Below are 27,380 nucleotides of genomic sequence, written 5' to 3'. Positions count from 1 at the left end.
TGTACTCATTCCTGATCCTATCCTTCCTGGTCACTCCCAGAGAGAACCTCAGCATCTTCATCTCTGCTACCCCCAGCTCTGTCTCCTGTCTTTTCCTCAGTGACACTGTCTCTAGACCAAACAACATCGCTGGTCTCACCACAGTTTTGTACACCTTTCCTTTCATTTTAGCTGAAACTCTTCTATCACACATCACACCTGACACTTTCCTCCACCTGTTCCATCCTGCCTGTACACGCTTCTTCACCTCTTTTCCACACTCTCCATTGCTCTGGAATGTTGACCCTAAGTACTTAAAATCCTCCACCTTCTTGATCTCTTCTCCCTGTAACCTCACTCTTCCACTTGGGTCCCTCTCATTCATACACATGTACTCTGTCTTACTGCGGCTAACCTTCATTCCTCTCCTTTCCAGGACAAACCTCCACCTCTCTAGCTTCTCCTCCACCTGTTCCCTGCTCTCACTACAGATCACAATGTAATCTGCAAACATCATAGTCCATGGAGATTCCTGTCTAACCTCGTCTGTCAGCCTGTCCATCACCATAGCGAACAAGAAGGGGCTCAGAGCTGATCCCTGATGTAGTCCCACCTCCACCTTGAACTCCTCTGTCACACCTACAGCACACCTCACCACTGTCTTACAGTCCTCATACATGTCCTGCACCGCTCTAACATACTTCTCTGCCACTCCAGACTTCCTCATACAATACCACAGTTCCTCTCTGGGCACCCTGTCGTAAGCTTTCTCCATATCTACAAAAACACAATGCAGCTCCCTCTGGCCTTCTCTGTACTTCTCTATCAACATCCTCAAAGCAAATACTGCATCTGTAGTACTCTTTTTTGGCATGAAACCATACTGCTGCTCACAAATGCTCACTTCTGCCCTTAGTCTAGCTTCAGCTACTCTTTCCCATAACTTCATTGTATGGCTCATCAGCTTTATTCCTCTGTAGTTGCCTCAACTCTGCACATCTCCCTTGTTCTTAAAAATGGGCCCCATTTGGAATCAAATCAAGGATCTTCTTGCTGTGAGGCAAAAATTACGATCTACTGCGTCACCCTGTTTCCCCTATATATTTGATATTTTATTATAATTTCCTGTTGATAAAGAAACAACTAAAGAAAAAACTTGTCGTGGGTTTGATCATTATAGGACAAATAAGTCATCCATCCATTGTCTACAGCCTCTTATCCGCCTTGCTGGTCATGAGTCTGCTGGAGTCTAACCCAGCCGGCTCTAAGTGAGAGGCAGGGTACACCCCAGATAAGATGGCATCTCACTGTGGGACCCCATTAAAGACAAACAAATCTTCATGATCACACCGACAGTGGAGTCACCAGTTCACTTAAGGTGCATGTTTTTGGAGGTGGGAGGAAGCTGGAGAACCTGGTGAGAACCTGCAGACACAGAGAGAACATACAGTACAAACCCCACACAGAAAGAATCAAACCTGGAACCTACAGTATGTGTTGAGTCAACAGTGCTACCCACTGAAACACTGTGTCGTCCCTCCCTTCCCCCGTCCTCTCCTTCTCATTCTCTCTGTTTATCTCACCAACTGCAAGTCGCTCTTCTCTAATGAAACCTGATTTTAATTTAGAGCGGGGTCAGTTTCTTGACCCTGCAGCCGATGGAGTTGGGAGGATTGATTAGATTTTTTTTTTAAAGCATTGCCGTCACTCTTGAAAACACATCTGACATTTAAAGATGTGTTGTGTACCTGAACGCAGGAACGTGGAGGTTTAGTTCAGGAACTGTCTTTCATTATGTGATTCTCTGTGGTCAGATGGATCTGCAGCACGTACCAGGAGAAAGGCAGAGCCAATCCTCAGAGACATGCCGGTAAACCTAATAAAAACAAGTGGTGCTGTCTGATCCAAGAGCACACGAGTAATCAAATAAAACTGAGTGCAGAAGTCACTCTGTCAAGACAAAATCACACCATAAATGAAACCTTTTCATCCAACAGATTATTTATATTCTAACTTGATGGCTTTTTTTTACACAACCCCAAAAACAAAGAAGATCCTTCATGGAGGCAAACTCTTATTTGGGGGATATCAAATTATTGTCCCAACCCCCCACCCTGACCTCACATTCTGCAGAATGTTGTTACAAGCCTCAACCTAAATGCTGAGGAGGAGGAGGAGGAGGAGGAGGAGAGAGATGAAGGACAATAAAAGTAAGGGAAAGGGTAACATGAAACCCATCTTTTAATTTTTCTCCATAAATATAGGAACTGGATCCTTAAAAAAAATCTCCCAGATTGCTCTCATTGTATGAGAGGTAGATAATGAAAAGAAACCACTAGTTAAGACAAGGAACGGGAGAGACCCACCAAACAGCACACCTTAACCCCTGCACTATCGATGCTGCCAAATCTCAATAATTCCACTCCAAAAAAAATTCACCTCCAAAACAGGTTTATTATGGGAATTTATCTTTTAGAATGTGGTTTCTAGAAGATGAGAAGTAACAACAATGTCCAGTACAGAGAGGTGAAGCATGAATGTATAAATTAAAGTTTTTCTTTTCCAGCTTTAGCAGACAAACAACTTCGGTTTGGAACGATCCTCCTCTGAGGGAGTTAGGAGATGAAAATCTGACCCTCAGAAGCCAAATCTAATTATTATTGACCTTTAGAACAAAGATGTGACTGGAGGTCAGGATGTACAGTCTCTCATTGGTTGCTCTGAAGCCCAGGATCGGTTTATCAGAGTCCAGGCTGGCCACCTGTTGCTTGGCAACCTGCCCTATCTGGCGACCCTGCTTCCTGTTGAAGAGGACGGTTTCCACTGGTGACGGCTGTCGGTAGATGAAAGTCCGGCGGAGACACTCGCACAGGGAGGCGTAGGAGAAGTTTGGAGCGCAGGTCGCAAACTTCTTGTCCCGTTTGGATGCCTGGACGTAGCCTAGAGGTCAGGACAGAGACGTGAGGACAGACGTGAGGACAGTCCCATATTCGCACCTGCTGATTAACACTGTAGCCCCCCAGGCAGCCACAGTATCCACAGGTCGGTTTTTGAAGCAGAGCACACTGGACAGAAGGTCAGGACAGCAGCTGCTCTGTGACTCCCTACATAAATCAAGGGTTCTTCTGCTCAATAGGCAACTTCTCTGAGGTTCTGAAAGCTTCCCAGAGGGCTAGCTGAGCCACGGAGACCCCGTTTGAGTTTCCGACACATAGTTTGGTGCAACTGGCAGCAAAATGCAAAGGAAAATTTATGGGAAAAATATTTGTTGTTCTGTCAGCTTGAGCCAAATCACTTCAACCAATATCATAGCCTTTACTCATCGACCAATCTTCATCTTTTTGCGGCTCAGAAATAGCATTAATATTTCATGTCAGAAGGACGCCTTCACAGCAGAGTCCCTGTACAAAAACAGAACTTGGTAACTTTATTCTGGTGAAATTTGATTCAGTTTTAATAAAAATAAATAAATAAATAAATAAATAAATGTCCTGTTTTTCCGTCTGTCCTTCAGCTGCCCCACCTGAGCACCGATGTGGTCCTTGATGGACAGGTTTTGTATGTTGCTATAGTAACTGCTAAACGAACCAGACTCCTAAATGAACTGGGGCCTGTTTGATCTTGTTCTGAGGCATAACAGATTCAACTCTCATACTATTCGATGATGTGAAATCTAATCAATACTCATCTTACTCCCCATCATCCATTTCTGAACATTTTACAAGTAATATCTGCAGTTGTGGAAGCAAACAACACGCCTTCTGTTGCACACTGACATTAATATAGAGATCTAACACAATGATTTCTCTCGTCCATTATAGGAGGGAAGCTATGAAGTGCTGAGAAGCTGCCTTGGTGGTTTAACCCTTCAAAAAGACAAATCACCGAAATAAAAAAAGGTCTAACAGCTTTTTTGCACAGAAAATACGTACAGCCGCAAACATCTGAGACATCTTACTGACGATCTCTGATGTCAGGTGATTTAACCACATAAGTTCTATTAATGGTGAATTCATGTCAGGAGTAGCATAAGACATTTCAGCCAATGTAAGAATTCAACCACGCCGACACAATCAGCTGATGGAGAGAAAATTAGCTACGAATATGACACATCCTTTCCTAAAAATTGAACCAGTGGCTTCATTGCTATGACAACACCAGAGCCTTTATGTTTTTTCTCTGTCTCCTATGAAAACCACATCATCCTTCATTTGACCATCTAAGTAGTCACTTATTGTCATCTGACAGCCGGATGTTTTAACAACAGAAGACAGGATATTCTTCTTCACTTTTGCTCAGTGCCATGAATTAGTTTATAATTACGTCTCTACCAAAAAAACATGTTTTTGTTTGTTGCTGTTTGTTGTTCAAGGATTCCATCCCTCTCAGAAATTCAGAAATTCAGACTCACCTTTATTTCTAAAAATCTTATATTTCAAAAGTAGTAAACATTATTGTGAGTATTCCTATAAAAAAGCATACATATTTTGAATCATTTATTTAATGGTGGTTTAAGAGAGAACCACTAATAATGAGTCCTTTCTCTGAAACAGGCCTGATTTGTGTGTTTAAAAATGTGTGGGGTTTTTTCAGCCTCATTAGGAGTTGCTGAGATCATTTTTGTAAATACCAGGAGTTCCATCTGTGCTCTCAAAAAAAAAAAAAAAAGACAAAGAGGAGAGAGATAAATGAGCAGACAAATTCAGTCAAGACAGACGTGGGCTAATGTTTGAGTATTTGATTTGAGATTTGGAGTTAAATTAACACAAGAACCCCAAGAGGCACAGAATGAGCCATTAATCAGTCGACAATTTATTATCCAGATGTCTCTGACTGGTTTATATGCAGAGGAGAAGACAGATCTGTTAATGTTGTCGAGCCATCGTCATAAATCTGTTTGTGTGTCCTTGTGGACTCCGGCAGCAAATCCCTCCTGTCATTAACGTCAGTTTTATTACAGCCATTTAAACGTTGTGTCGTCTACCCACTAGAACAGGAGAGGCTCAGCGTGGCAGCAGCTGTCGCTAAACAAACATCATGTCCACAAGAATGAAGAACTCAGCTCCACTGTCAAGATCGATCACAAACAGAAATTCAGCTTCTGAAAGTGCTGCTTCAGACTCATCTGGAGGGCCTTTTTTTGGCCCCTGAGGGACACCGTAGAGTCTTCATATCCTCAGAGTCTTCATTTAGAAGCCCAATAGTTCAACCCTAGTTTATCAGTTATTTTAAACCAAATATCAAACAAAATGTGTTGTTTTACTGACTCCTGCCATCTAACTGATCCTTGACAGAAAAGCATCTCTCATTCTTTGTATGGACCCTTTAGCTGCCGTCAGCTGCTGCTAACAAGATGCTGATCCAAACATCTGCTGATCCAAACATCAGGCAGCGTTCTTGAACAATCTCAGATTTTTCTTCTAGGATTTCTGGATACTCCCACCATGCTTCACCCTGGGGGGGTTCTGTTCAGCAGGTGCTTCGATCTTAGCGAGACAGCACTGAGCAACCACAGCAGATTTCTTGGGTTTAGAGTAAAGCATGTTGAGGCATGAAGCTCTAATGTAGGCCTTAACAGAGACGACTCAGCATGTGAACAACGTCTCATTTGTCCCTCGGTATTTCATGAGGGATGATATTCAGGGGGTTGAATAACGGTGAAACTGAAGATATTGTCATGGAATATGACAAAACCTTAAAACCTGATAAGCTGATCTATTTGAAACTGATCTTGCTTGATCTGCTTTTTGAAGCTGAAAAAGAAATTTTACCAAGAAACCTAAAGTGTAACAGAGATGAATAATTTTGTTTTGTGTTCTATCAGCAAACTAGTGAGGCCACGTGTTTTAGTGACATCACACAACTTGAAATGAAAATGTCAAGGGCGGTCAAACATTCAAATGAAATAGAACAAATTTTCATCATCCTCCAACAGCTGATGAATCTGGGAAGTCATTGAATCTCTTTATTAGAATAATGCTGAGGAAAGTCACCTTTTTTGGGATTAGAGGAAGAGATAATTATTCTTCACACTGTGTTTACCTTCAGCTTGTAATCAGAAGTCTTACCTAGGGCGTTGAATGTGGCGATATGCTCCCACATGTTACTGGGCTGATCGGGTCGAGGCTGCCACACCAGAGCATCAACATCGTGTCTGAGGCAGAGACAGGGCATGTCACATGGGTTCACATCCACAGTGAACAGGTACTGATGGCTGCCCAGGTTCACCTGCAGGGACGGAGCACAGAGAAAGCTCTGAGTGTGAATATGTTAGTCGTCATAACAACTGGATTTAACAAGAGGTCTCCAGGTGCACCTAGCAGGAATATCTCAGAGGGAGCAATGATGGACACTGAGTGTTCACCAGCAAATCCTTATCAGGTTGACAAATGTAAAAATACAGGCTGTAAATGTAAAATACAGGCTGATCAGACAGGCTGATCAGACAAGACAAGACAGAATCTGTCCTCATAAGGTTTTCATTAATGTGGTAATTTAATTTTTGTATTTTTTTTTTATAATAATCCAAAAGGTAAATTAGTAAAGAGTTTTCAATAACAATATTCTTTTTGTTCCAAATTTTCTCTTGCTTCCTCTTCAACAATGTCTTCCTTTATTTTGTGTAGGAAAACAGGGATTGGATGGCCCCGAGGCGAGGCCCCCTCACCCCATACTCCCATATTACCTCCCACAGTAAGTCCCTGGGGACCCAATCGTACGCCTTCTCCAAGTCCACAAAACACATGTAGACTGAATGGGCATACTTCCAAGCCCCCTCTAGGCTACCCACGAGAGTAAAGAGCTGGTCTGTTGTTCCATGACCAGGACGGAGCCCTCAACACCCAGAGTCTTCGGTATTTCTGGGCAAATCTCATCAACACCCGGGGCTTTGCCACCATAAAGTTGTTTAATTGCCTACTCAGGAGTTCCTCAAAGTGTTCCTGCAACCGACCAACAACCTCCTCAGTCGAGGTCAACAGTATCCCATCCTTGCCGTGTAAAGCTTGGATGGTCCCCCGTCTCCCCCTCCTGAAGTATCAGACAGTCCTCCAGAACAACTTTGGTGCCATCTGATAGTCCTTCTCCATGGCCTCTCCGAACTCCTCCCAAACCCTTTGTTTTTGCCTCCATCACAGCTGATGCTGCAGTCCTTCTGGCCTGTCGGTACCCTGCAACTGCCTCAGGAGTCCCCAGGGACAACATGCCCCTGAAGGCCTCCTTCTTCAGTGGGACGCCTTCCCTGACCACAGGGGTCCACCACAGTGTTCAAGGGTTACCGCCCCTTGAGGCACCCAAGACCTTGAGACCAAAGCTCTCAGCTGCAGCTTCAGCAATGGAAGCTTTGAACATTGACCATTCAGGTTCAATGCCCCCCAGCCTCCACAGGGATGCACGAGAAGCTCCTTCGGAGGTGTGAATTTAAGGCTTTGCGGTCAGAGTCCTCCTCCAGACGTTCCCAGTTCACCCGCACAACTCGTTTGGGCTTACCAGGTCCATCCAAGGGTTTCCCCCGCCAACAGACCCAACTCACCACCAGGTGGTGATCAGTTGGCAGCTCTGCCCACCCCTTCACCCGAGTGTCCAAAACACATGGTCAAAGGTCAGATAACTCAATCACCCGCTATCCCCACACCCGCCCTGCCTCACACCTGACGCAACTCCAGAATAAAACAAGGACCAACCCCTATCCAGGAGTTTGGATCCAGAACCGAGGCTATGCCTGGAAGTAAGCCCCACCAGACCCAACTGCCCCACCACCTCCAACACAAGCTTCGGCTCCTTCCCCGCCAGTGAGGTGATATTTCACGTCCCCAAAGCCAGCTTGTGCTGATCCGTCATGACCAGCAGACCCTCAGACTATCGTTTGCAGTACATCTCCATTTTGGAATTTAATATTATATGACTGAAAAGTTGCCATAAATATGAAGTGGCTGTATAAGTTCAAGTATTTTCCTTGAATCCATGCGTAGTTTAGCCCGACTCCATTTCTTTGGGGAGGTAAATCACTGTTGTTGTGATGTAGTAACTTCTCAACATATGCCTGTTCACACCGATGCTTCATTTCGAGTCCAAAAACATCCGATGAACTGCCAACATGTCTCAGAAGCTGTCAGCATTGCTGTCCTCCCCATTTCAACACACACTGACAACTAAGCATAAACCAGCACACACGCTGGCAGCTGATGGTTCACACAATGACAAGCCTTTAAGGAAGTCATCACTCCCCCAGTTCTAACTTCCTCTCCACTAATGTGGCTTCAAGCAGAGAGCTGAAAGATTTTGCTTTAGCAGACACAAACCGATTGGCATCGGTTACTCAAAAGACCAGCGCACCAGGTACTATTTGAACAAATGCTGCAGTGTTAAGTTCTGATTGAGCGGACGGAGCTAAAGGAATGCTGGCTTTATGTTCATCTACTCTTCTCCCAGCATTCTTGACGTTATAGCGCAATATATTTAATAGTTATCTGTGTAACCACAAAGCTGCTGTATTTGTCTCTTATTCCTGCTGTCAGTCAGTTAGAGCCTAACGCTCTGAGTTTAGAACCAGTAGTATAACTATGATGGCTGAAGTGTGAATCAACATTATACAGATCTCAGTATCAAGCTTCAAGGAGAACAAATGAAACTGTGTGGAAATAAAAGGGCCTCCTGTGGGAATATTTCCATCCAAAGAAGCTACAGTGAGATTCTCTTGCACATGCATATACATAGTGTGTACAGACGTCAGGATTCAAACTGTTTATGAAAGAATAAGAGCAAGACATGACACCAGACTCTGTGAGGTTACATTAAAATCATAGCAGCAGACATCACATCTTCCTCACATCCTCCTCCTCCACTGAAACAGTGAAGAAAGCAGCACAGATGGAGGAACCATTGTGGCTTCAGAGGCTTCCTGACAGCCGGAGCAATTTCTTCTTCTGAAGGTCTGATTGTAAAAACTGAATAAAGTCAATGAGGTTCTGCTCTAAAGGAGTCGCTGCTTCAGAAACACTGACACACACGCACACACACACACACACTTTCACTCCTTCAGAAAATCGAGTTACACCTGACGTCTCTGGTACCAGAGGCGTTGTAATATCCTTCGCTGTGGCTCAGACGCTGGGTGGGAGTGGGCGAGGATTTTAACTGGGGTGTTTCGGTCACAACTCAAACACTTTTATTACAAATCAAAATACCTCCAATAAAACGGCTGAATTCTCTCCAACATGATTATTCTGTGTTTTCTTTCTAGCATCAGACCTTCTTCTGTGATTAATGCTTCATGCTCTGGTCTGTTGGAGATCAAACTCTAAGTTCAGATCAGTTATGAGGTTTTTATTTAGTTATTTCACTGAACATTTTCCTACAGCCTCTGGTCTGCTGTTATCAGGAGAATCGAACCCTCTAAATCATCTCAGCTGATGAGACAAACAGTTCATCTTAGTTCATTTACAATTATTCAATGTGAATTATTCAATCTTTATTGATGTCATCATCATAAAGCATCAGGTTAATAAACTGCTACTAATGGAGGACCATCAGATCTTTGGGTCCGGGAGGACGTTCAACATGAAGTACAACCGACTCAGTCCAGTTGTCAGAATGAATCAGTTTGACTAAAAAGCGCTTTTCAGTGATGCTGTTTTCTTCTCTTCAACAGGTTGTTATATTTATCACCTTCACAGCGAGACGAGGATTATTTGGACTGGTTCCAGCCGAGACGCAGGACTCTGGTTCCAAACATTAGTTTGACTTTTGAGACATTGGGTGAACCAAACGGATGACCTTCATCACCGTTCGTTCAGTCCGGTATGTGATGATGAGCATACTGTATGGTGATGAGGCAGTCGCCACGAACTCCTTCCTCCTGCATATCTCATGTAATCAGTGCCACAGCTCCGTCCATAAAAGGTCAGGCTGGATTATATCATTTATTTCACAGGAGGCGTCAGGAAATCCTGTGTGTGCAGACGTGCTGTCTGCGTTCTGCTCCTGGCAGAAGTTGACTGACTGGTTATCACAGCCAACAAGCAGCTTGACATCATGTTTCTAACATCAACAGCCGCCTGTTTCAAAAATAGCAAAAAGATGTTTGTTGTGGCTCAAAGTGTCTCTCAGCTCCTCTCACCTCCAGAAACAAAAAGGGAACAGAATCTCTGGACAGATTAACAGTCTCGTCTGTCCAGCAGCTCTGAGACGCAGCCGCTGAGCTAAATGCTAACATGGGAGACAAACTGACCCCCTCTGGGTTGTCCACAAACATGTGACCACATAAAGGTTTACATGGAGAAATTTGGAAGGCATAACTGCTTATAATGACAACATGTGTAAAGTCTGGGGACGCTAACAAGGCTAACATCTAAAAAAGGAAACGATCCTTCTGAAGTTGAGCTTGAAGGACTCTAAGGACCAGACACCCGTAAAGAAGCTGTTTGATGCTGAGATACGTCAGTCTGGAACAGTCTGGTGATGAATGAACATTTCCAAACTAAGATGACGGGAAAAATTGGAACACAGAAACATTCATTTCTTTCTGTTTCTTCATATGTAGTGTCACCATCATGAGAACAACTGTTGGTTTAATGCATGACGACTGCGTCTTAAAGCTTTCCTGAATCGTCTTGTGGACAGACGTAAACCCAGTCAACAGATGAACGAGTCCTCCCTGTGGAAACGTTTTACAGATATGAATCAGTCTCCGTCTGGGAAATCACATTTCCCATTTTCATCTGGGATTAGAACAGAAGAGAAGAACATCTGCCAAGGTCCCAAATTAATAGGAAGCTTCCTGAAGATTTCACACAAAGGTCTGTTCATGTCCTGGTGGGCTGACAAGCGATGAAGCAATAAGGCGGATACAGTGGGTGTGAAGGAAAGAATGAAAGGTGAGGCCTCCTGGGGGACAAAGAGATAAACCCATGAACCCATGAAAGTGCTTCAACCCACACAATCCCACTAACAGGAGGAGCTGTTCTTCAGAAGGACGGCGTTCAGACAGGATTAGAACCCAGCGGCTGGAGGCAGCAGCAGCTCGGCTGCTCTGTTTGCACAGCAAATGGAAGAGAAACATTAAAGGTCTTGTGTTCACATCCAGGCCCACATTTCAGCCTCGACACCGACCTCATGTCCAACACTCATCAGCAGCCTTTCAGCACACAATGAAAGCTTTATTTCTGACGGCACTGAGTTTTCAGGAGGGGAAATTCTTAACCAATGCAAATGAAAAATGAAAGAGAGAAAGGGAAAGAGGGGCAGAGGTGGACCAATGCTAATGCACACACATGAATAGAGGTGTTTGGAAAAAGATTCACTTATTCTCATAATTGTGTTTTAGAAAGTAACAATTTTTCCCCATTACATCACAGAAAACATTTTTAATCTGACTTTTTACTATATCGTTACGTTTGAAAGCTAACACGGGCCTTTCGTAACACAAAAACAAGAGAGTATTATTTAACTCCACTTCATGTGTTTCTCATAAAATCTGCATCGTCTGAAGTGTTTGTCATCTCTGGACAGTTGAGGCCAAGGGTGATGAGGCCATGACGCTGATGGCTGTTTCTGTTCTGTCCTCACATCCTTCCAGAGGAACACAACAGACATAAAAACCCAATGCTTAGGAAAACAAGACAAATTCTGTGATGCAGACATTTCTCTGCTGTTAAAACCTCCTCTATAGAAGGTTATGGCAGTAAAAACCGACGAGCCTCTTCCTCACCTCACAATCAAACAATCAAATTACAACTTCATCTGAGGGTCGACAACAAACAAGAGTTTTTATGCCAGTCTGGGCCTGGAAACGTTTAATCACCTTCTCCTCTCCAAAAGCAAAGAGATGATGATGTGACTTGAACAACAGAATCCTGGAAACATTGATGTGAAGAATCTGGACCAGACAAAACAAACCTGATGTCACTCTGATGCATAAAACCACTGAAGGAGAGCTCTAATGAGAGTTCAGGTTGCCATCTATGCCAAGTAACATGTTGTACCCTGACAAACACAATGGTCCAGGGTAACGGAGTGGGCGTTCTCACTGAGCCTTTGTGGAGCTTTTTTTGGTTTGTTACATGGCCAGCTGGGCGTTGGGCCGAATAAAAAGCAATATTCTTATACAGGCAGAGAGCATCAGGTAGTGAACAGCAGACAAGTGGGAATTTATCTGATAAAATTGAAAATGAGGGTTCAGGCTCGAAGGACTGGAACAAACAAAATGTGTTCTGAGGAGAGCGCCGTGACTTACCACCTGAGTGGGTTTGAGCAGTTCTCCACTGAAGTGTGTGAGGCTGAAGCTGTCTTCCGGGAAGCCATCACAGTCCTCCAGCTCCTGGGAGTTACAGGGAGGTTTGTCCACGTCAGGGTTTCCATTCTTAGGAAAAGACAAAACAGGATAATAAGACAGGCGGTCCCGTTACACTCGCTCTACATTAATTAACATCTAAAAGGCTTGATCTGCGGAGAAGGCCTCGAGTGGACCCCCGATGACACTCATGAAGGCCGACAGAGGAAGTGGGTAAAATGTGATGAGACTGAAAGCAACACTGACGACCCAGGTGGGACGATGGTGGTAGGTAAGAGGAAGAGGAGTCAGAGAGGCAGAAGAAGGAACAGACAGAAAGCCTCAGGTGTGTGTGTGTGTGTGTGTGTGTGTGTGTGTGTGTGTGTGTGTGTGTGTGTGTGTGTGTGTGTGTGTGTGTGTGTGTGTGTGTGTGTCGGGGGGGGGGGGGTGTCTTGAGATCATGAGTCACGAGAAAATAAACCCAGCCAAAGCTGTTCTTGATACAAGTTATCAGTATTCTTTTTTCAAATATGAACTATGATTATTGGATTTAGGATGGTAGGGATTCTACCAGTAGAGCCTGGTTCTGTGACGATACATAATAAGCAAATCAGCTGTTAGAGACAGTGCACAAAAAAATAAATAATAATAATAATAATAAAGATCTTGACTGAATATATTGATTGAATGACTTCCATATTTCTGCTGTTTTAATTCACTTTTAATTTACTTTAGGAGCTTCTGTTATTTCTCTTTATTTGCTTTTTCTTGCCAATATTACATTGATGCTTCACATACTTGCAAGACACTTGTAAGCACGTGAAGCATCAATGTAGTAGTAGCTGTCTATGTGCTGCTACTTGTCAGGTGGGGAACAACTATAGAAGACATCTGAAAGCCTGAAAACCCCACCCCTACGTCAGCAGCTGGATGTAAACTTTAGATAGCAGCTCTATCTAGCCCATCTGAAACTCTCTCCATGACTCTCTCCGTGACTCTCTCCCTTTCTCTAATCTGTCTCTTTATTCGTATTTCTTTTCCACCCAACCAGTCAAAGCAGATGACCGCCCTCTAGAGTCTGGGTCCTGCCCAGAGTTTCTTCCTCAATGAGGGTTTTTCCTGTTGCTGTCGCTTATGCTTACTCTGGGGGGTTCTGTTTCGGTTTCTCTGTCTGTTAAATCACTTTGAAATGTCTGTTGATGTAATTATGCGCTTTATAAATAAAAGTTGATTAATTGATTTATATTACATGTATTACCATAAAGCGGGTACTGAAGACGAATGAATGAATGAATGAATTACATTTTATACAGTCATGTATTTAAATGTAATAGGTCTTAAAACACAACATGCTAACGGTCAGAAAAAAACTTACATTTAAATCCAATACAGTACTTAAAAAATTTGCAATCTCATTTGAAAAACTGAAAGAGCTGAAACTTGCTATTTCTTCAGCACAACCAGACTACGAGCTGATTTTTTTAGAGGCAGCTGTACCAGGTCCTCGGAGGTGAGGTATGCCAGTCTGTCCTGGAGAAGTGCCGCTTGCTCGCTGCTCATCACGTACTCCCCTCTCCTGTCACCCATCACCAGCTCCGGCCACACGGGTCCCTCATCGCGCTTCTGCAGCGTCACCTCCAGGCTGGGAACACAATCGTACGCACAGAAGCACAAATTCTGTAAACAATTTTCTCTTTTGCAGTGCCAATGGTCAGGAACTTCATCGGTATCGACTTCTTTTGAGGTAGGTTTATGTTTTTAAATTAAAATTAAAACTGCTGGAGAGATTTGTGTGAAACTGATAACACATACAGGAATGGGAGACAGGAAATGCAGACTCTTCTGGATAGCTATTTTCACTGATAACGGATCCAAGATGTACGAGTTTGTTTTCTCGTCGTAACTATCTAAATAAGTGCTGAATGTAAATAGGAATGTGATTAGTGAAGGAAAATCATCCTGTGGTCAGAAGCTCAGCGGTGGAGGTTTGATGAATCCAAGCGCTCCTTTCTTACCACCTGACCTTGCACTACAGAATGATATTCCACACTGTATGATAATCACAGGCTGCAGCTGTGGATTCTGTATAATGTTACTGTGTCTTCATCTGTATTCCATACACGGCATCCCATGTGTCCTCCAGCATCATTGGAGAATGCACAGTGAATTCATTACGAGGACTGTGTTTCACTAAATTATAACAATGAAGACAAAGGGAAAGACGTTCAGAAAAAGGAACATTCATTGGTATGCATATGTGCATTTTGCTGCAAGCTATTTCATCTGTGGTGAGTATACCCTCAACCACATGTCAGCCTATATTCACAAAGAAAGGGGCGTAATGAAGGGCTCTCTCGGTCCAGGTTTTCATCCTAATTTCTAATTTATTTTCTCTTTTATTTCTGCCTCAGTTCATTCTACCTCTCTCTTTCTCCTTTCATCTTCCTGTTAAGTGTAATACCTTGTAAAAATCAATCAATATCTGAAGTTTGCTTGCATGTAAACAAACATGGTATTATGAAAACTGATGTCTCACACAATCTCTACTTGGTTCTGACAAGGTTCATTTTAAGACTAATTCCAAGGACATTATGTTACAGTGAAGAAACGGAAACTGTCCACAGCAGCTGTTTAAATGCCTTCATAGCATCTCTTTACATTTACATTTCTACATTTACAGAAAAAAAAAAGATTTGTAATCAATTTTTCAATGAAATTTTCTCAAAAATGACAAAAGTTTAATATCCTTTATCAGACTGAATGAGGTTTAGTTTCCAACTTTACTTTTTTTAATCAGACATTTTTAACTGGGCATCCGTTTGATCACTTCTTGGAAGGAGGTTTCACATTTTTTGGACACATTTTTACAACAAACAATCACAGGCAGCATTAGACAGTTTAATGATTTTCTCTCCCTAAAATTATCCTTGGCACAAAGTTGGTATGTGTAGTCAGCCAATTCGGCAACAGCCAACAGCTTTATTTGAGTAATTATGGGATTACAGTTAATAATTACATCCTGCAAAGTGGTGATGTATTGTAATTGTCAGTGTTTGTGTGTTTGTCCGTCCACCAAATATCTTAGCAACCGTTGCAGATAGAAAAATAAGAGAAAAAGCACATTACTCGGGCAGCAAAGGGGATGAAAATGAGATGACGACCTTGAAAAAAGTAGGTCAAGGTCAAATTTCAACTTTTGTACACTCAGGAACCGTATAAAATTGAAAGACGACAGAGGAGGCCATTGTGAGTAAGACCATAGATTAAAACTTGTGCTTTGATCTACGGTCTGAGATATTTTCTATCCTGAGATATTTTTGCACATATCTCAGGAACCGGATAAGATAAAATAGAAGGGGGAAAAAAGCAGTTAATTCAGAGAGGCAAGGGGATGAACATTAGATCACAACCTTGTCCTTGAAAAACTAGGTCAAGGTCACGTTTCACTTTTATACCTTTTTAGGTACACATCTCTGAAACCTCATGTAAAGTAGAATGCACCAGTTATGTGTTGGATCATGGGTCTTTTATTATCCATGAAAGTATGTCAGGGTAAAATTTTCAATTCAGAGGTGTCGTGACATGTTGCAGTCTCTGACTGCCTTGTTGTATCTGAAAGAGACGTTTGACAGAGTAACCAACACAAGCCTTCATTTGGATCCCTCAGGGCTTTAGTCACATGCAACGTGCCATTCAGCACACATGTACAGCTTAAATCTAAGAATCCAGACACCTGTATCGTCCAAACCGTATTATACAGAAAACACTGATGCCTCGAAGTGGTTTTTATTTGGACAACAAAGGGAAGATGTGAAAGAGACAAAGGACAGCTTCTTAATTCGTTTATGGATGGAGGAGAGCTGGATAGGGCTCAGCTGCCTCCCTATAAATGTATTCCATTATAACCCATTGGAAAAACAGGCAATAGTGCTTTTGTTAAATATTTACATTATAAAAGGATATCAGATGCGTTCTGCATGCAAACACACTTTTTCCACAGGTAGTGCATATTTAGGTCTTCATGAAAACATTTAAATGACCCATTTTAGCCCTTGTTTGCAATGATAGTGAGCTTTGTGTATCTAAGAGAAGACATAATAAATGCCCTGAATGAGGGTTTGAGAAATTCACAGCTTAAAAGGGACTAAATACACAAGCAGTTTAATCACATCGTTCATTATCACCCATCAAATGAAGGCAGGATTTATCTTGGATAAATAAGAATAGAAATAAATCTAACCGGCAGCATAAACACTCACCTCCACCTCTCAGCTCCGCGGCTCTTATTATTTTTAGTTTTCTTTCTGCACTCAGTGACAACGTAAACGGAAGCATGTATATCGTTCTACTTTAGAATAACTCTCTCACACACGCACACACACACCTTGAAACTCAAGGATTCTTAGACAACTACCGACCCATCTATGTAAGCCGTTTTCACAGTGGTGAAGGACACACATTGTAGAAACAGGAAGGAATAAAGAATAGACATTTTTTTAAAAAGGAAATGAAGAAGCGGATGTGACACCATCACCAGCTACCACTTTTACGAAGTGAGAGTAAGTAAATATTAAACCTCCTCTGCCTTTTTTAAAAACTATTTCTGTGTTGCAGCACCATCAAAATCAGTGTACTTAAACCAAAGACGCTGCTCCCCAGCTCCAAAACCATGACAACAGTCTCTGAGATCGTTGGCTTGAGCACATTTTGGTTCACATTTTAAAATGTCAATACCACTTTAACAGGTCAGATCTAAAATACATCAAAAAAAGATGACTAATCTGATGACTAATCTGCAGTTTGTCACACAAGACTCTCCATAATCCATCAAGTTTGAGGCTGGGATCAGGAGTCTCATCCATAACGTAATCATTTTCTTATTTTAATTATATCAGCTCCCTTATCTCAATACATGTATGATGTAACTCACCACGCTCATACACGTCATGTTAACACACACCCCTCCATCTTTTCCTGTCTTGACTGAATCATTTTATAGAGAGCAAAATCTATTCTGGCTGCAAATCCTCTGACTGTCCTTCTCTTCCATTACTCTCCAAATCTGTAAGAAATGAGTCAATTTGTTAAAAAATAAGAGTGAGAACCAGCCATTAAGGCCATGGGTAAAACCTCTTGATTGGCTCTGGCTCAAGACCTGGGACCAGTTTGCATCGAAAACCAAGACACTACAACAGGGTAACGAGATCACACAGTAAGGTCAGACTCACAAACAGCTTCTACTGCTTAAGGTCAAGACAAATCCAGGAAACACACATTGCAATTTAGGGTTTGCCTCAAAATCATGAAATTCTTAACCACCTAAAAGCCATTGATAGTTTCTGGAGACAATGAATGTACTGAGCCTCCTACCTGACGCCTTACCAGGTCAAAGCAACCACAGTTCACAATATAAAATATATATAGAATGTAAAATACTTTGTCATTGTGTAAAATATTCTCCTCAAGAAGCAATTCCATGTCAACAGACGTACATGATGTATGATGGACGTGTGTGTACATGGGAATGTACAACGGTGCTTCTTTAATGACAACTAGAAGATTAAAAACTGTTTTCATCTTCCATTTTCACAACACAATATGAGACAATATGGCAGCCACAAAGTCCTCTGTTACAGCTAAACAGCGTGGAAACAACTTAGGCGACAAAGTGGCAGAAACCGAACCCTAGTGAGTATCTGATCATGAAATGTTCATTTTACAGATTTTGAGTTCCTGTCCTCTGTTACTGTTGGGATGTACATTCAAAACTGCAGATACTGTACATCTATGTACAGCCAGAGCTGCCGGTCTCAGTCAGCATGGAGGAAGACAAAAAAAGAATGGGGATGGAAACTGTTCAGTGACGTCGAAGGTTCTGAAGCGGTTGGTGCTACTAAAATTGCTGCAAACCTTTTCTGGTTTTTGATGATCCAGGCGCTGGCCTCGGGGTCGACGGACGCATACAGCTGGCCTTCCAGTACAGCAGGGAATCCCCGAACTCCGATGCTGATGCTGTCCCCTGTCAGCTTGAACTGCACCTCCTCTTTGGTGACGCCCTCAGGCATGCGTACGCAGAGTGTAATGTCCTCCGCTGTCTGCAGCCAGAAGTAAATGTGATCTGAATCAAACGAGAGAGAATTGTATGGTGCTGAAGCAGATTGTATCTCAGTGCTGGAGGATATTCAGTGGCAGCGATAGGAGAAAAAGAATTACACCACCCCGAGAGGAGACGACAACCCGTTCCCAAAACAAAATGATGTGATGCTGAGTAAAACGTAAACATAAACAGTAAAATAGCACAAAGACAACATTTCAGATGCACACGTTTTTGAAAATGATTAGAATTTGATGAGTTTTTAAATTATTAGGACTATCAGTAATGCTTGGGGACCATTTAGGAACTCATTATATCAAACGTTTTTCATTCTGAATGCGGAATGTTTTTCCCTAAGACCCGCTACGGCAGATAAAGCAGTTCAGAAGATGAATGACTGAATAAAGAACTGGTGATGATCATTTGCCGTGTGAGGACATTTCTATTTCTCTCCACCTGTGGAACACATATTGAAAATTACAATGATGTTGTTTTTCGTCTTAGAATGTGTGTCTATGGTGTATAGATTGATAACTGATATATTCCTTAATGTGCCCATAAACATAGTCCTTCCCTTAAAAAATGTAGAAATATAATAGTATAAAATATATTTTAGTAATAGTTCGTCCCCTGGATTTAAATCTTGTATATGTTTGTTGTCAAATCTTAAAAGCTGCTTTTTTAGAACTTTACATATTCATTGTGTTTATTCCCCCCAAACCACCAATGAACCAACTGTACAAACATCCAGTTCAAGCCCACAAGCACAGGATTTATGGGCTGCGTCTGTGTTTCGAGTTCTGACATTGTCTGCTTTTCATCGTCCTGCGTTTACTACAGATGAATCACAAGTATTATTAGCTAATTGTTCCAAATCTCATTTTTCACTGACTTTGTAAGCGATAGTAACAGGATTGTGTAATAACAATAAATGGTTGTTAAAATGATGTGGGAGCTGCAAGGCCTAAGATTCCTTGCCTTGTCCAACAGAGCTGGAATTACAGCAGCGCAACATTCCTGCTAATAGTTTTTAATATGTGAACTATTAAACCTCAATAAACTTGTTTTTGGTAATGCATTACAAATCACTGCAAATTCTAATTCTAATAATTTGTAAAGTTAATAAGTTAATTGTGAATATTTAAAAAAAAACACGGAACTGATGCTCACCTTCTTCCCTACGGACTACTTTATAATTGACATTCAGTATAGAACCCTCCGCTGCCTCCAGCTCAACATCTCTGTAGAATGAAGAATGAGGACACAGGAGGTCATCCTGGAAAATGTATAAGCAGCAGTCTGGTGCCCTTTCATATCACTAATCTGTAATTGAATCACATTTTCAAGGATAAAAGTTTTTCACTTATGCAACATTGTAAAAGACAACTTCCTTTGATGCCCTTGCCTGTTCGTCGAAACTGGAAGAACTGAAATATAGTGAGATGTAACATGAATAAAAATGAACTAGTGGGGGAAAAAAGATACTATGAACCACAGACAAATCATCTGATTCATCCACAAACAATTCTAACACAACTGTGCTAATTTGCTCACATGAGACGCGTCTGATGCTGAGAATTGTCTAGGTGAAAACACCAAATACAACTCGGTGATTACTGGCATAGTCTGAGCGTGTAACCGGCCAAATTATGATGCTCCAAACAAACAAATCTACAAATCTAGATGGGGATGTGATGAGCTGAAACGTGTTCATTATCACCTTTTGTTGTCCGGTGAATGAACAATGAAACAGAGGAAGGGAGCCGCCAAAAAAACCAAATACTCACGTGGATGCTCTCTCTGTCTGTTCAGTATGTGTCTATCATAGCCTTACATGCACAATTAAGTGTGCTTTCAGTCCTCCTACCCTGTTTCCATTTCCTCTCTCATCGCTTACAAACTTGTTTGAAGATTGCCCTCTCTCTTGACATCTAATCATCCCCTCCAAAGGGAGAAATATAGAGTGTTGATAAAAGGGTTTGCTCAAAGCTGCCATTACGTGCATACAAGCACACCTTGCCGATGTTTTTCTGGTGAAACATGAGCAGCTGTCTGTCTGCTGGTGGAAAGGTTATGAGTGCGACACAGCGTGAAAGCAGGGGCATTAAAAACCAGTTGGATGTGATTGTTGGGTTCAGGTTAGACAAAGAATGTTTTGTTAATTCACACTAAGGTCCAACATCCAACTGAGAAGTTCACAGAGGAAGCATCTGTGAAATACAGAAGACCAGTTAGGAATGTAACTTTGAAACAAATATTGATGTATTAAAAGTGAAATATTTCATCAGAACAGAGAGTAGCTTGATATTGTTTAAAGCTTTATTGCTAATGCCTTTTACACGTCTTAGATGAAGAGATAGATGTTACTAGTTAAAATAGCTTTGAATAAAAACTGGAAACAGCTAGCATATCTGCAAAAAAGGTAGCCATGTCTGCTTGGTGTTACGGCTAAATCACCTTAACATGTAAGAACTCTCGTTTAATCAATGAATAACTGAAAGTGTATGTGCCAGACTGTTTCCAGAGTGTAAATTTATTGTTTTCTATTTTTGAGTTAATATTTTTTGAAGCATGATTTTTGAACTGTTTTTTTAATTGAAACTTGCAAATATAAAAATAAAAATACATTACTTGTTTGTTCATTTGTGTGCAGCTGGCCCTTGTAATGGTTATTTCCTGGGCCTATTGATAACCATTGGTGGCTGAACAAAAATGTCTGACTCTCTAGCAGTCCATAATGATCCAAGGTCCACAAAAGTTTGTAGCCAAAAAATAAACCAAGATTTACTACAAACTAAAATTAATACAAAATCCCAGAATAATGTTAGTATTAATATTAGAAAAAAAAATTGATCGAAATGTATACATTTTCTTTGATTCTAATTAATTATTTTTAATGAGACCACTTTTGATGTGTCTGTTAGTGTCTAAAACGTGAGAAATTGACTTTTCATATTTTGAGACTGTTGGACAGTAGGCATTTATTAACTGTTTTGGCATTTTTAAAAACAAAACATCAATCAATAACCAATAATTAAATGTTTTTTATCAAATGTTAAACATTTTCAAGCTTTTACTGAAAACTACACCAACACTTAAATCATTCAATGCTGGTGGAGTGAGAACAGCTACAGTATGTTGTGGCATCAGATGTTCAGTTCAGAAACGAGTGCTGGCAAAGAACTGCTGACTGGGGGTGTACAAATTCAGAGGCTGAAATATCACGACTCATTAGGGAATGACTGACAGTAATCAGATCTGAGTATCCCTGAAATTACTCAGATGTAATTTTGTGGTGTGCCTGTGTGTGTGTGTGTGTGTGTGTGTGTGTGTGTGTGTGTGTGTGTGTGTGTGTGTGTGTGTGTGTGTGTGTGTGTGTGTGTGTGTGTGTGTGTGTGTGTGTGTGTGTGTGTGTGTGTGAGTCATTGACAGGTCTTGGTGCTATCCATTTCCTCTATGTGGCAGTGGTACATGCCACGTAGAGGCTTGTCTTTCTACACTGGTTATTCCTCTTCCTCCTGACTCTCATCATGTTTCTGCTGCATCCACCTAGTAGTTCATCCTGTGGGGTCATCTCCTCGATGTACTCTTGGAATTTCAATGTTACCTGCTGGACTGTGGCCCCGAAGCTCACGAGTCCTCGCCCTCTATCTTTATATTCAGTCTACACGCCCTGTGTGCGTGGCAAGGAGCTTTCTTGTCTTGTAATCTGTTCTGTTCTACTTCTACCTCCTAACCGGTTTAGGACCCCAGTGGCGATCTGGTAACTGGCAATGCGTAAATGGTTGATGGTTCAGACTTTATTCCATTATTCCATTCACCAGACCATAGCCCTCCACCATGGTTTCCATTAGCCTGTGGAATCTCAGTGTACTTGTAGCTCTCATGGACATCTATGTTGACCTCTGATAAGTTGATTCCTTCAGCTCTGACCTGCTTGTCTCTTTGAGAACGAACAGAAGGACATTTGTTTTCCAATTTAGATGCTCTTATTTATTAAAAGCTTTACTTTTTCCTCTTTATAATAAACATCAGAATTAGGGATACGCTAGAATGCTTCATTAACAGCTCACATTGCTGCAGTTCACTGACATTTGACTGTTTAGTTCATAACTACTACCATGTGGCAAGGCACATACAAATGTTTTAACTTGTTTTGTTAATGTATTTATATGTTTGTTTAGTTGTGTAATTATATGTTTCTTTCTTGCTGTATGTTTATATGTCCTAGGATGTGTATTTGTATGTTCCTTATTGGTGCACGCAATTGTTAAAAAAAAATAAAATAAAATAAAATAAAATAAAATAAAATAAAATTAAATTAAATTAAATTAAATTAAATTAAATTAAATTAAATTAAATTAAATTAAATTAAATTAAATTAAATAGGCATCAAAATATTTCTCCAACAGGAGAGGTGGTAAGTTTTGGAGATGAAATGGTGGTACTCAGAAAAATCTGAATTCCTGTAGTGAAGTTGAAGATAAAGTGAAACAGAAACACTATGTTGAGGAAAAAAAGGTAATGTATGGTGATATGTTTGTAATTTTAATAACTCACCCTGCTCTTTGATCTCTTCCTACTAGTCTCTCCATATGCTGAGAGTCACTCCATACTGTTTAGTCAGACTGATTGCCATTCGAGGTGTTGTAACTATGTGGTTTCCCTTGAGGCTCTTGATGCGTGGAGAACTGTTAATTACTCTGCTCTACACACCACAGATGTCTTTAAATTTACATTTGTCACATGTGCAACTGAGGTGCAACTGTCTGTGAATCCTACATTTAGGTGCAAATAAAAGTGATAATGACCGAGAATGAAAAATATATACTACTTGAATCAAAAATATATACTTTCTGAAGTAATTACTGTACTATATTTAGCTGTTGCTGTTCTTCAAGCAATAGAGTATGGAGAATAACAAAGAAAACAGAAAGGGCAAATAACGATATGTGCTACAAGTGTTACATTTTTTCTCTCTACCTAGTCGTGGTTAAATTTTTAATCCTTTTGAGGGCGACACAGCTGGGCAGTGTAGAAGCAAAATTAAAAATTGAGTTAAACCAGCAATGCCTACAGTATCTCAGAGGATAGAAAAGTATCTATGTGAAGCATGTCGCTTTTACTGATATATTATTAAGATAATATTGAGATAGATGCCATATTTATTCATGCTAGCAAGCAAGTGTAATAAGTTATGTGTTAACATCAAACTAACAAACAACACTAGTTATTCTCTCATCTAGTAAGTACTGTATATTCACGAGGCGAATAACAAAAACAAGTCAAACCAGGAGTTTTCCTAACGCTAATAAATACAATTATAGCAAATTATATGTGAACAAATTCTGCAAGTTTGATAGCTTGCGTTGTATCCTGAAGTACAGAAAAACAGCCTGTCGTTACTTTACAAATGCAACAGACCTCGAGGACATACCATCAGTGGGATGGACCCACTCTGTGACTCCATCAGTCTGTTGACGTGACCTGACACTCACCTCACACAATAGACCAAAATAGAAGCTTGAGTGGAGGTGACAAAACACCTGGTAGAGCTGTGATATAAAGTGGAGAAATCCCTGATGACAGTAAACCTTCTAATGGACCTCTGACCCACCTGTCTTCTCCATCTCCATGGGCTCAGAGTCCACCTGCTCCACAGGGCAACCGTCCACACGTGTGAAGACGAACGGTTTCTCCGAGGCCACCATCAGCCCCGTCCCCTTCGGCTCCACCGCCGCATAGTGAGGAACCGACTTCCCCCTGAGGACCCTCCTCTTCCTCACCTCATACTTCTTCTCCTGACCTGCATGTGATAAAGGTGTTATAGTAATCTCTTCTTCCATTAAACTCTGACAGAGTGAGATGTAATACAACAGGAAAACAGCTTATGTCTATCTACGTAGAGGTTATTTCTTGGGCCCCCAGCAAACAAAAAGTTCAGGTTGTTTATTACTGTCCAGTATATTTTGGGTAACTCTGCTAAAGACCTGCTTCCCAGACAAAACATAACTGCTGCTTTTATTTCATGCAAGCATTCACAAAGCAGCCTGTCAACTCAGTGGAACATAAAAACACATTTTAATAAGTTTCTACTGTTCATTAAAAATTCATTGAAGATAATACTCTACATTTGTATATCTTCATACTAGTGACGTCCTGCATTAAAAGCCTAAACTAATACTGGTGACTCTACTGTTGACGCTGATATGGAAACTCTGCTCCCTGATAAAACTGTGAAAAAAGATGAAGAGCAACCACATATATCTGAGTATTGCACTGTTTACGATATCAAAGGGCCGTCTAATGAGGATGGGACTCTCCAAAGTATGTCTTTCCAATCTCTGCCTCATTATTTCTAATCTTCTCGCCAAGAACTGTAATGAAAATCCACGTTGCCAAAGTTTGCATTAATCTCATCTGGGGTAGCATGATTAAATTCCATTTCCTGATCAAGTTTAATTACAGAGGATTTCTCTCATCGTCTGCATTTCAATGCTGTATAAATGAAGATGAAACCGATATGACAGGCTTAAAATGTAGATACACATTAAGCGAAATTATGTGCGACATGCTTGTTTTATCTTCACGCTCAATTACCAAAATTAGGATAGCACCACCCCACCTTGTCCTGCAGAGTTGGCGACTGAGATCCATTCCAGAGACACGAAGTATCCGCTTCCTTTGGTTTCCTGCAAATCTTTCTGGACGCGGAGCAGAAGGACCTCCATGGTGTGGACTCCATCCTGGACGTGCGAGACACTGTGGAGGATGGTGAACGGCTCGCCCATGTCTTCACTGAACAGGGGCTACAAGCACAGAATCAAATGAGCTAATAGAGTCGGCAACTGTCATTTTAGTTCTTACAGGAAATATTTCCTCACTAAACTTAATGAGTGATTTTGGATGAAATATTCATTAGTATTCATTGATTCATTTAAATCTCAAGTCTGCACTTGAGGTTTGTTGTATAATTTTTCGATGAACAAGTTTATTTAATGAGTTTGTTTCTGACTGGAAGTGTGTTTTGTGGACTTGGAGAAGGCGTTCGACCGTGTTCCTCGGGGGGTTCTGTGGGGGGTGCTTCGGGAGTATGGGGTACCGGACCCCTTGATGAGGGCTGTTCGGTCCCTGTACGACTAATGTCAGAGTTTGGTCCGCATTGCCGGCAGTAAGTCGGATTCGTTTCCAGTGAGGGTTGGACGCCGCCAAGGCTGCCCTTTGTCACCGATTCTGTTCATAACTTTTATGGACAGAATTTCTAGGTGCAGCCAAAGCGTTGAGGGTGTCCGGTTTGGAGGCCTCAGTATTGCATCTCGGCGTTTTGCAGATGACGTGGTGCTGTTGGCTTCATCAAGCCGTGATCTCCAACTCTCACTGGAGCGGTTCACAGCCGAGTGTGAAGCAGTTGGGATGAGAATCAGCACCTTCAAATCTGAGACCATGGTCCTCAGTCGGAAAAGGGTGGAGTGCCCTCTCCAGGTTGGGAATGAGATCCTGCCCCAAGTGGAGGAGTTCAAGTATCTCGGGGTCTCGTTCACGAGTGAGGGTACGATGGAACGGGAGATAGACAGGCGGATCCTTGCAGCATCTGCAGTGATGCGAACTCTGTATCGGTCCGTCGTGGTGAAGAAGGAGCTGAGCCGAAAGGCAAAGCTCTCGATTTACCGGTCGATCTACATTCCTGTCCTCACCTATGGTCACAAGCTGTGGTTCATGACCGAAACAACGAGATCCCGGATACAAGCTGCCAAAATGAGTTTCCTCCGCAAGGTGTCTGCGCTCTCCCTTAGAGATAGGGTGAGAAGTTCAGTCATCCGGGAGGGACTCAAGAGTTGAGCCGTTGCTCCTCGGCATCGAGAGGAGCCAGATGAGGTGACTCGGGTATCTGGTTAGGATGCCTCCTGGACGCCTCCCTGGTGAGGTGTTCCAGGCACGTCCTACCGGGATGAGGCCCCGGGGACGACCCAGGACACGCTGGAGAGACTATGTCTCCCAGCTGGCCTGAGAACGCCTTGGGATTCTCCCGGAGGAGCTGGACGAAGTGGCTAGGGAGAGGGAAGTCTGGGCTTCCCTCCTTAAGCTGCTGCCCCCGCGACCCGACCCCGGAAAAGCGGAAGTGGATGGATGGATGGATTAGAATAATACAGACTGGATGCAAAACAATGCAGCTTTAACCAAATTAAAAAACAATACCATTAACTGTTCTATAATTGATTGATCTATAATGTGCTAAGGAATGGGGACACGTTTTATTTTATCCGTAAAATTCTCATTCAAACTGATGGGTGGAAGTCAGTTGTGAGGTGGAGGAAAGAGATGTGGCTTTATTGTGACCGCCATCATCAAGTGTCCTTGTTCAAAAAGTGAAAAGTAATTTCAAGCTTAACTCAATTCAATGTCTGTCTGAAAGATGAAGAGCACAAAGACTCATCTTATTAACACTTTCACTGTTCAGGATGAAGTCACAGTAAAAGGAATATCTTAGTTCACAAATATCAGCATTTGGTGAATTTACATGATCAATACACATGTGATCATTACTTCCTGCCTGCAGTGAAGGCAGACTGATAGTATGTGAGTGTCTGTGTTCATCCTATTGGCAGATTGATCAGTGCAGCTGACGCTCATGTCTGCTTTAGATAATAGTGGAGCTCTACAGCAGTGGTCCCCAACCCCCAGGTCATGGACCGGTACTGGTCCGGGGGTCAAATGGTACCAGGCCGTACAGAAAGAATCCAGAACTTACATCTTTCCTGTTTCATTTGTGATCTGATTCTGAATGATGTTCCGTTTTAAAATGAGTGAAATCTCTTCTCCACATCTGTCAATGAGTCACTCTTGATGCTTGTCAAGATGCTTGCCTCGGTCACATGACTACCTTCTTAAAGGGGCCGCTCCGGCCACTGAGACAGAATACATTCATTCATTCATTTTCCAACCCGCTTAATCCGCCAACGCAGGTCGCGGGGTAGCCAGTGCCTATCCTGGCAGTCTCAGGGCGTGAGGCGGGGGACACTCCGGGCACGACGCCAGTGT

The 27,380-nt window shown here is 41.9% G+C and overlaps 1 protein-coding gene across 1 annotated transcript in view; it reads right to left on the bottom strand.

Moving 5' to 3' along the window:
• Positions 1-2,269: 2,269 nt before the first annotated feature.
• Positions 2,270-27,380, bottom strand: part of nudcd1 (NudC domain containing 1) — a 33,337-nt gene continuing 8,226 nt past the window's right edge. Inside the window, exons 4-10 of the mRNA XM_068332832.1 lie at positions 24,967-25,150; positions 23,959-24,147; positions 18,158-18,365; positions 13,745-13,889; positions 12,212-12,337; positions 6,048-6,207; positions 2,270-2,919 (exon numbers count right to left, since the gene is read on the bottom strand). Coding sequence (XP_068188933.1) covers positions 2,630-2,919; positions 6,048-6,207; positions 12,212-12,337; positions 13,745-13,889; positions 18,158-18,365; positions 23,959-24,147; positions 24,967-25,150 — 1,302 coding nt within the window. The 3' untranslated portion in view covers positions 2,270-2,629. The remainder of the gene's footprint in view (positions 2,920-6,047; positions 6,208-12,211; positions 12,338-13,744; positions 13,890-18,157; positions 18,366-23,958; positions 24,148-24,966; positions 25,151-27,380) is intronic.

This window comes from Antennarius striatus, chromosome 14, assembly GCF_040054535.1.
Source record: "Antennarius striatus isolate MH-2024 chromosome 14, ASM4005453v1, whole genome shotgun sequence".
NCBI classification, from domain to species: domain Eukaryota; kingdom Metazoa; phylum Chordata; class Actinopteri; order Lophiiformes; family Antennariidae; genus Antennarius; species Antennarius striatus.
The sequence above is the reverse complement of the archived record's forward strand: the minus strand, read 5'-3'. Positions and strand labels throughout refer to the sequence as shown.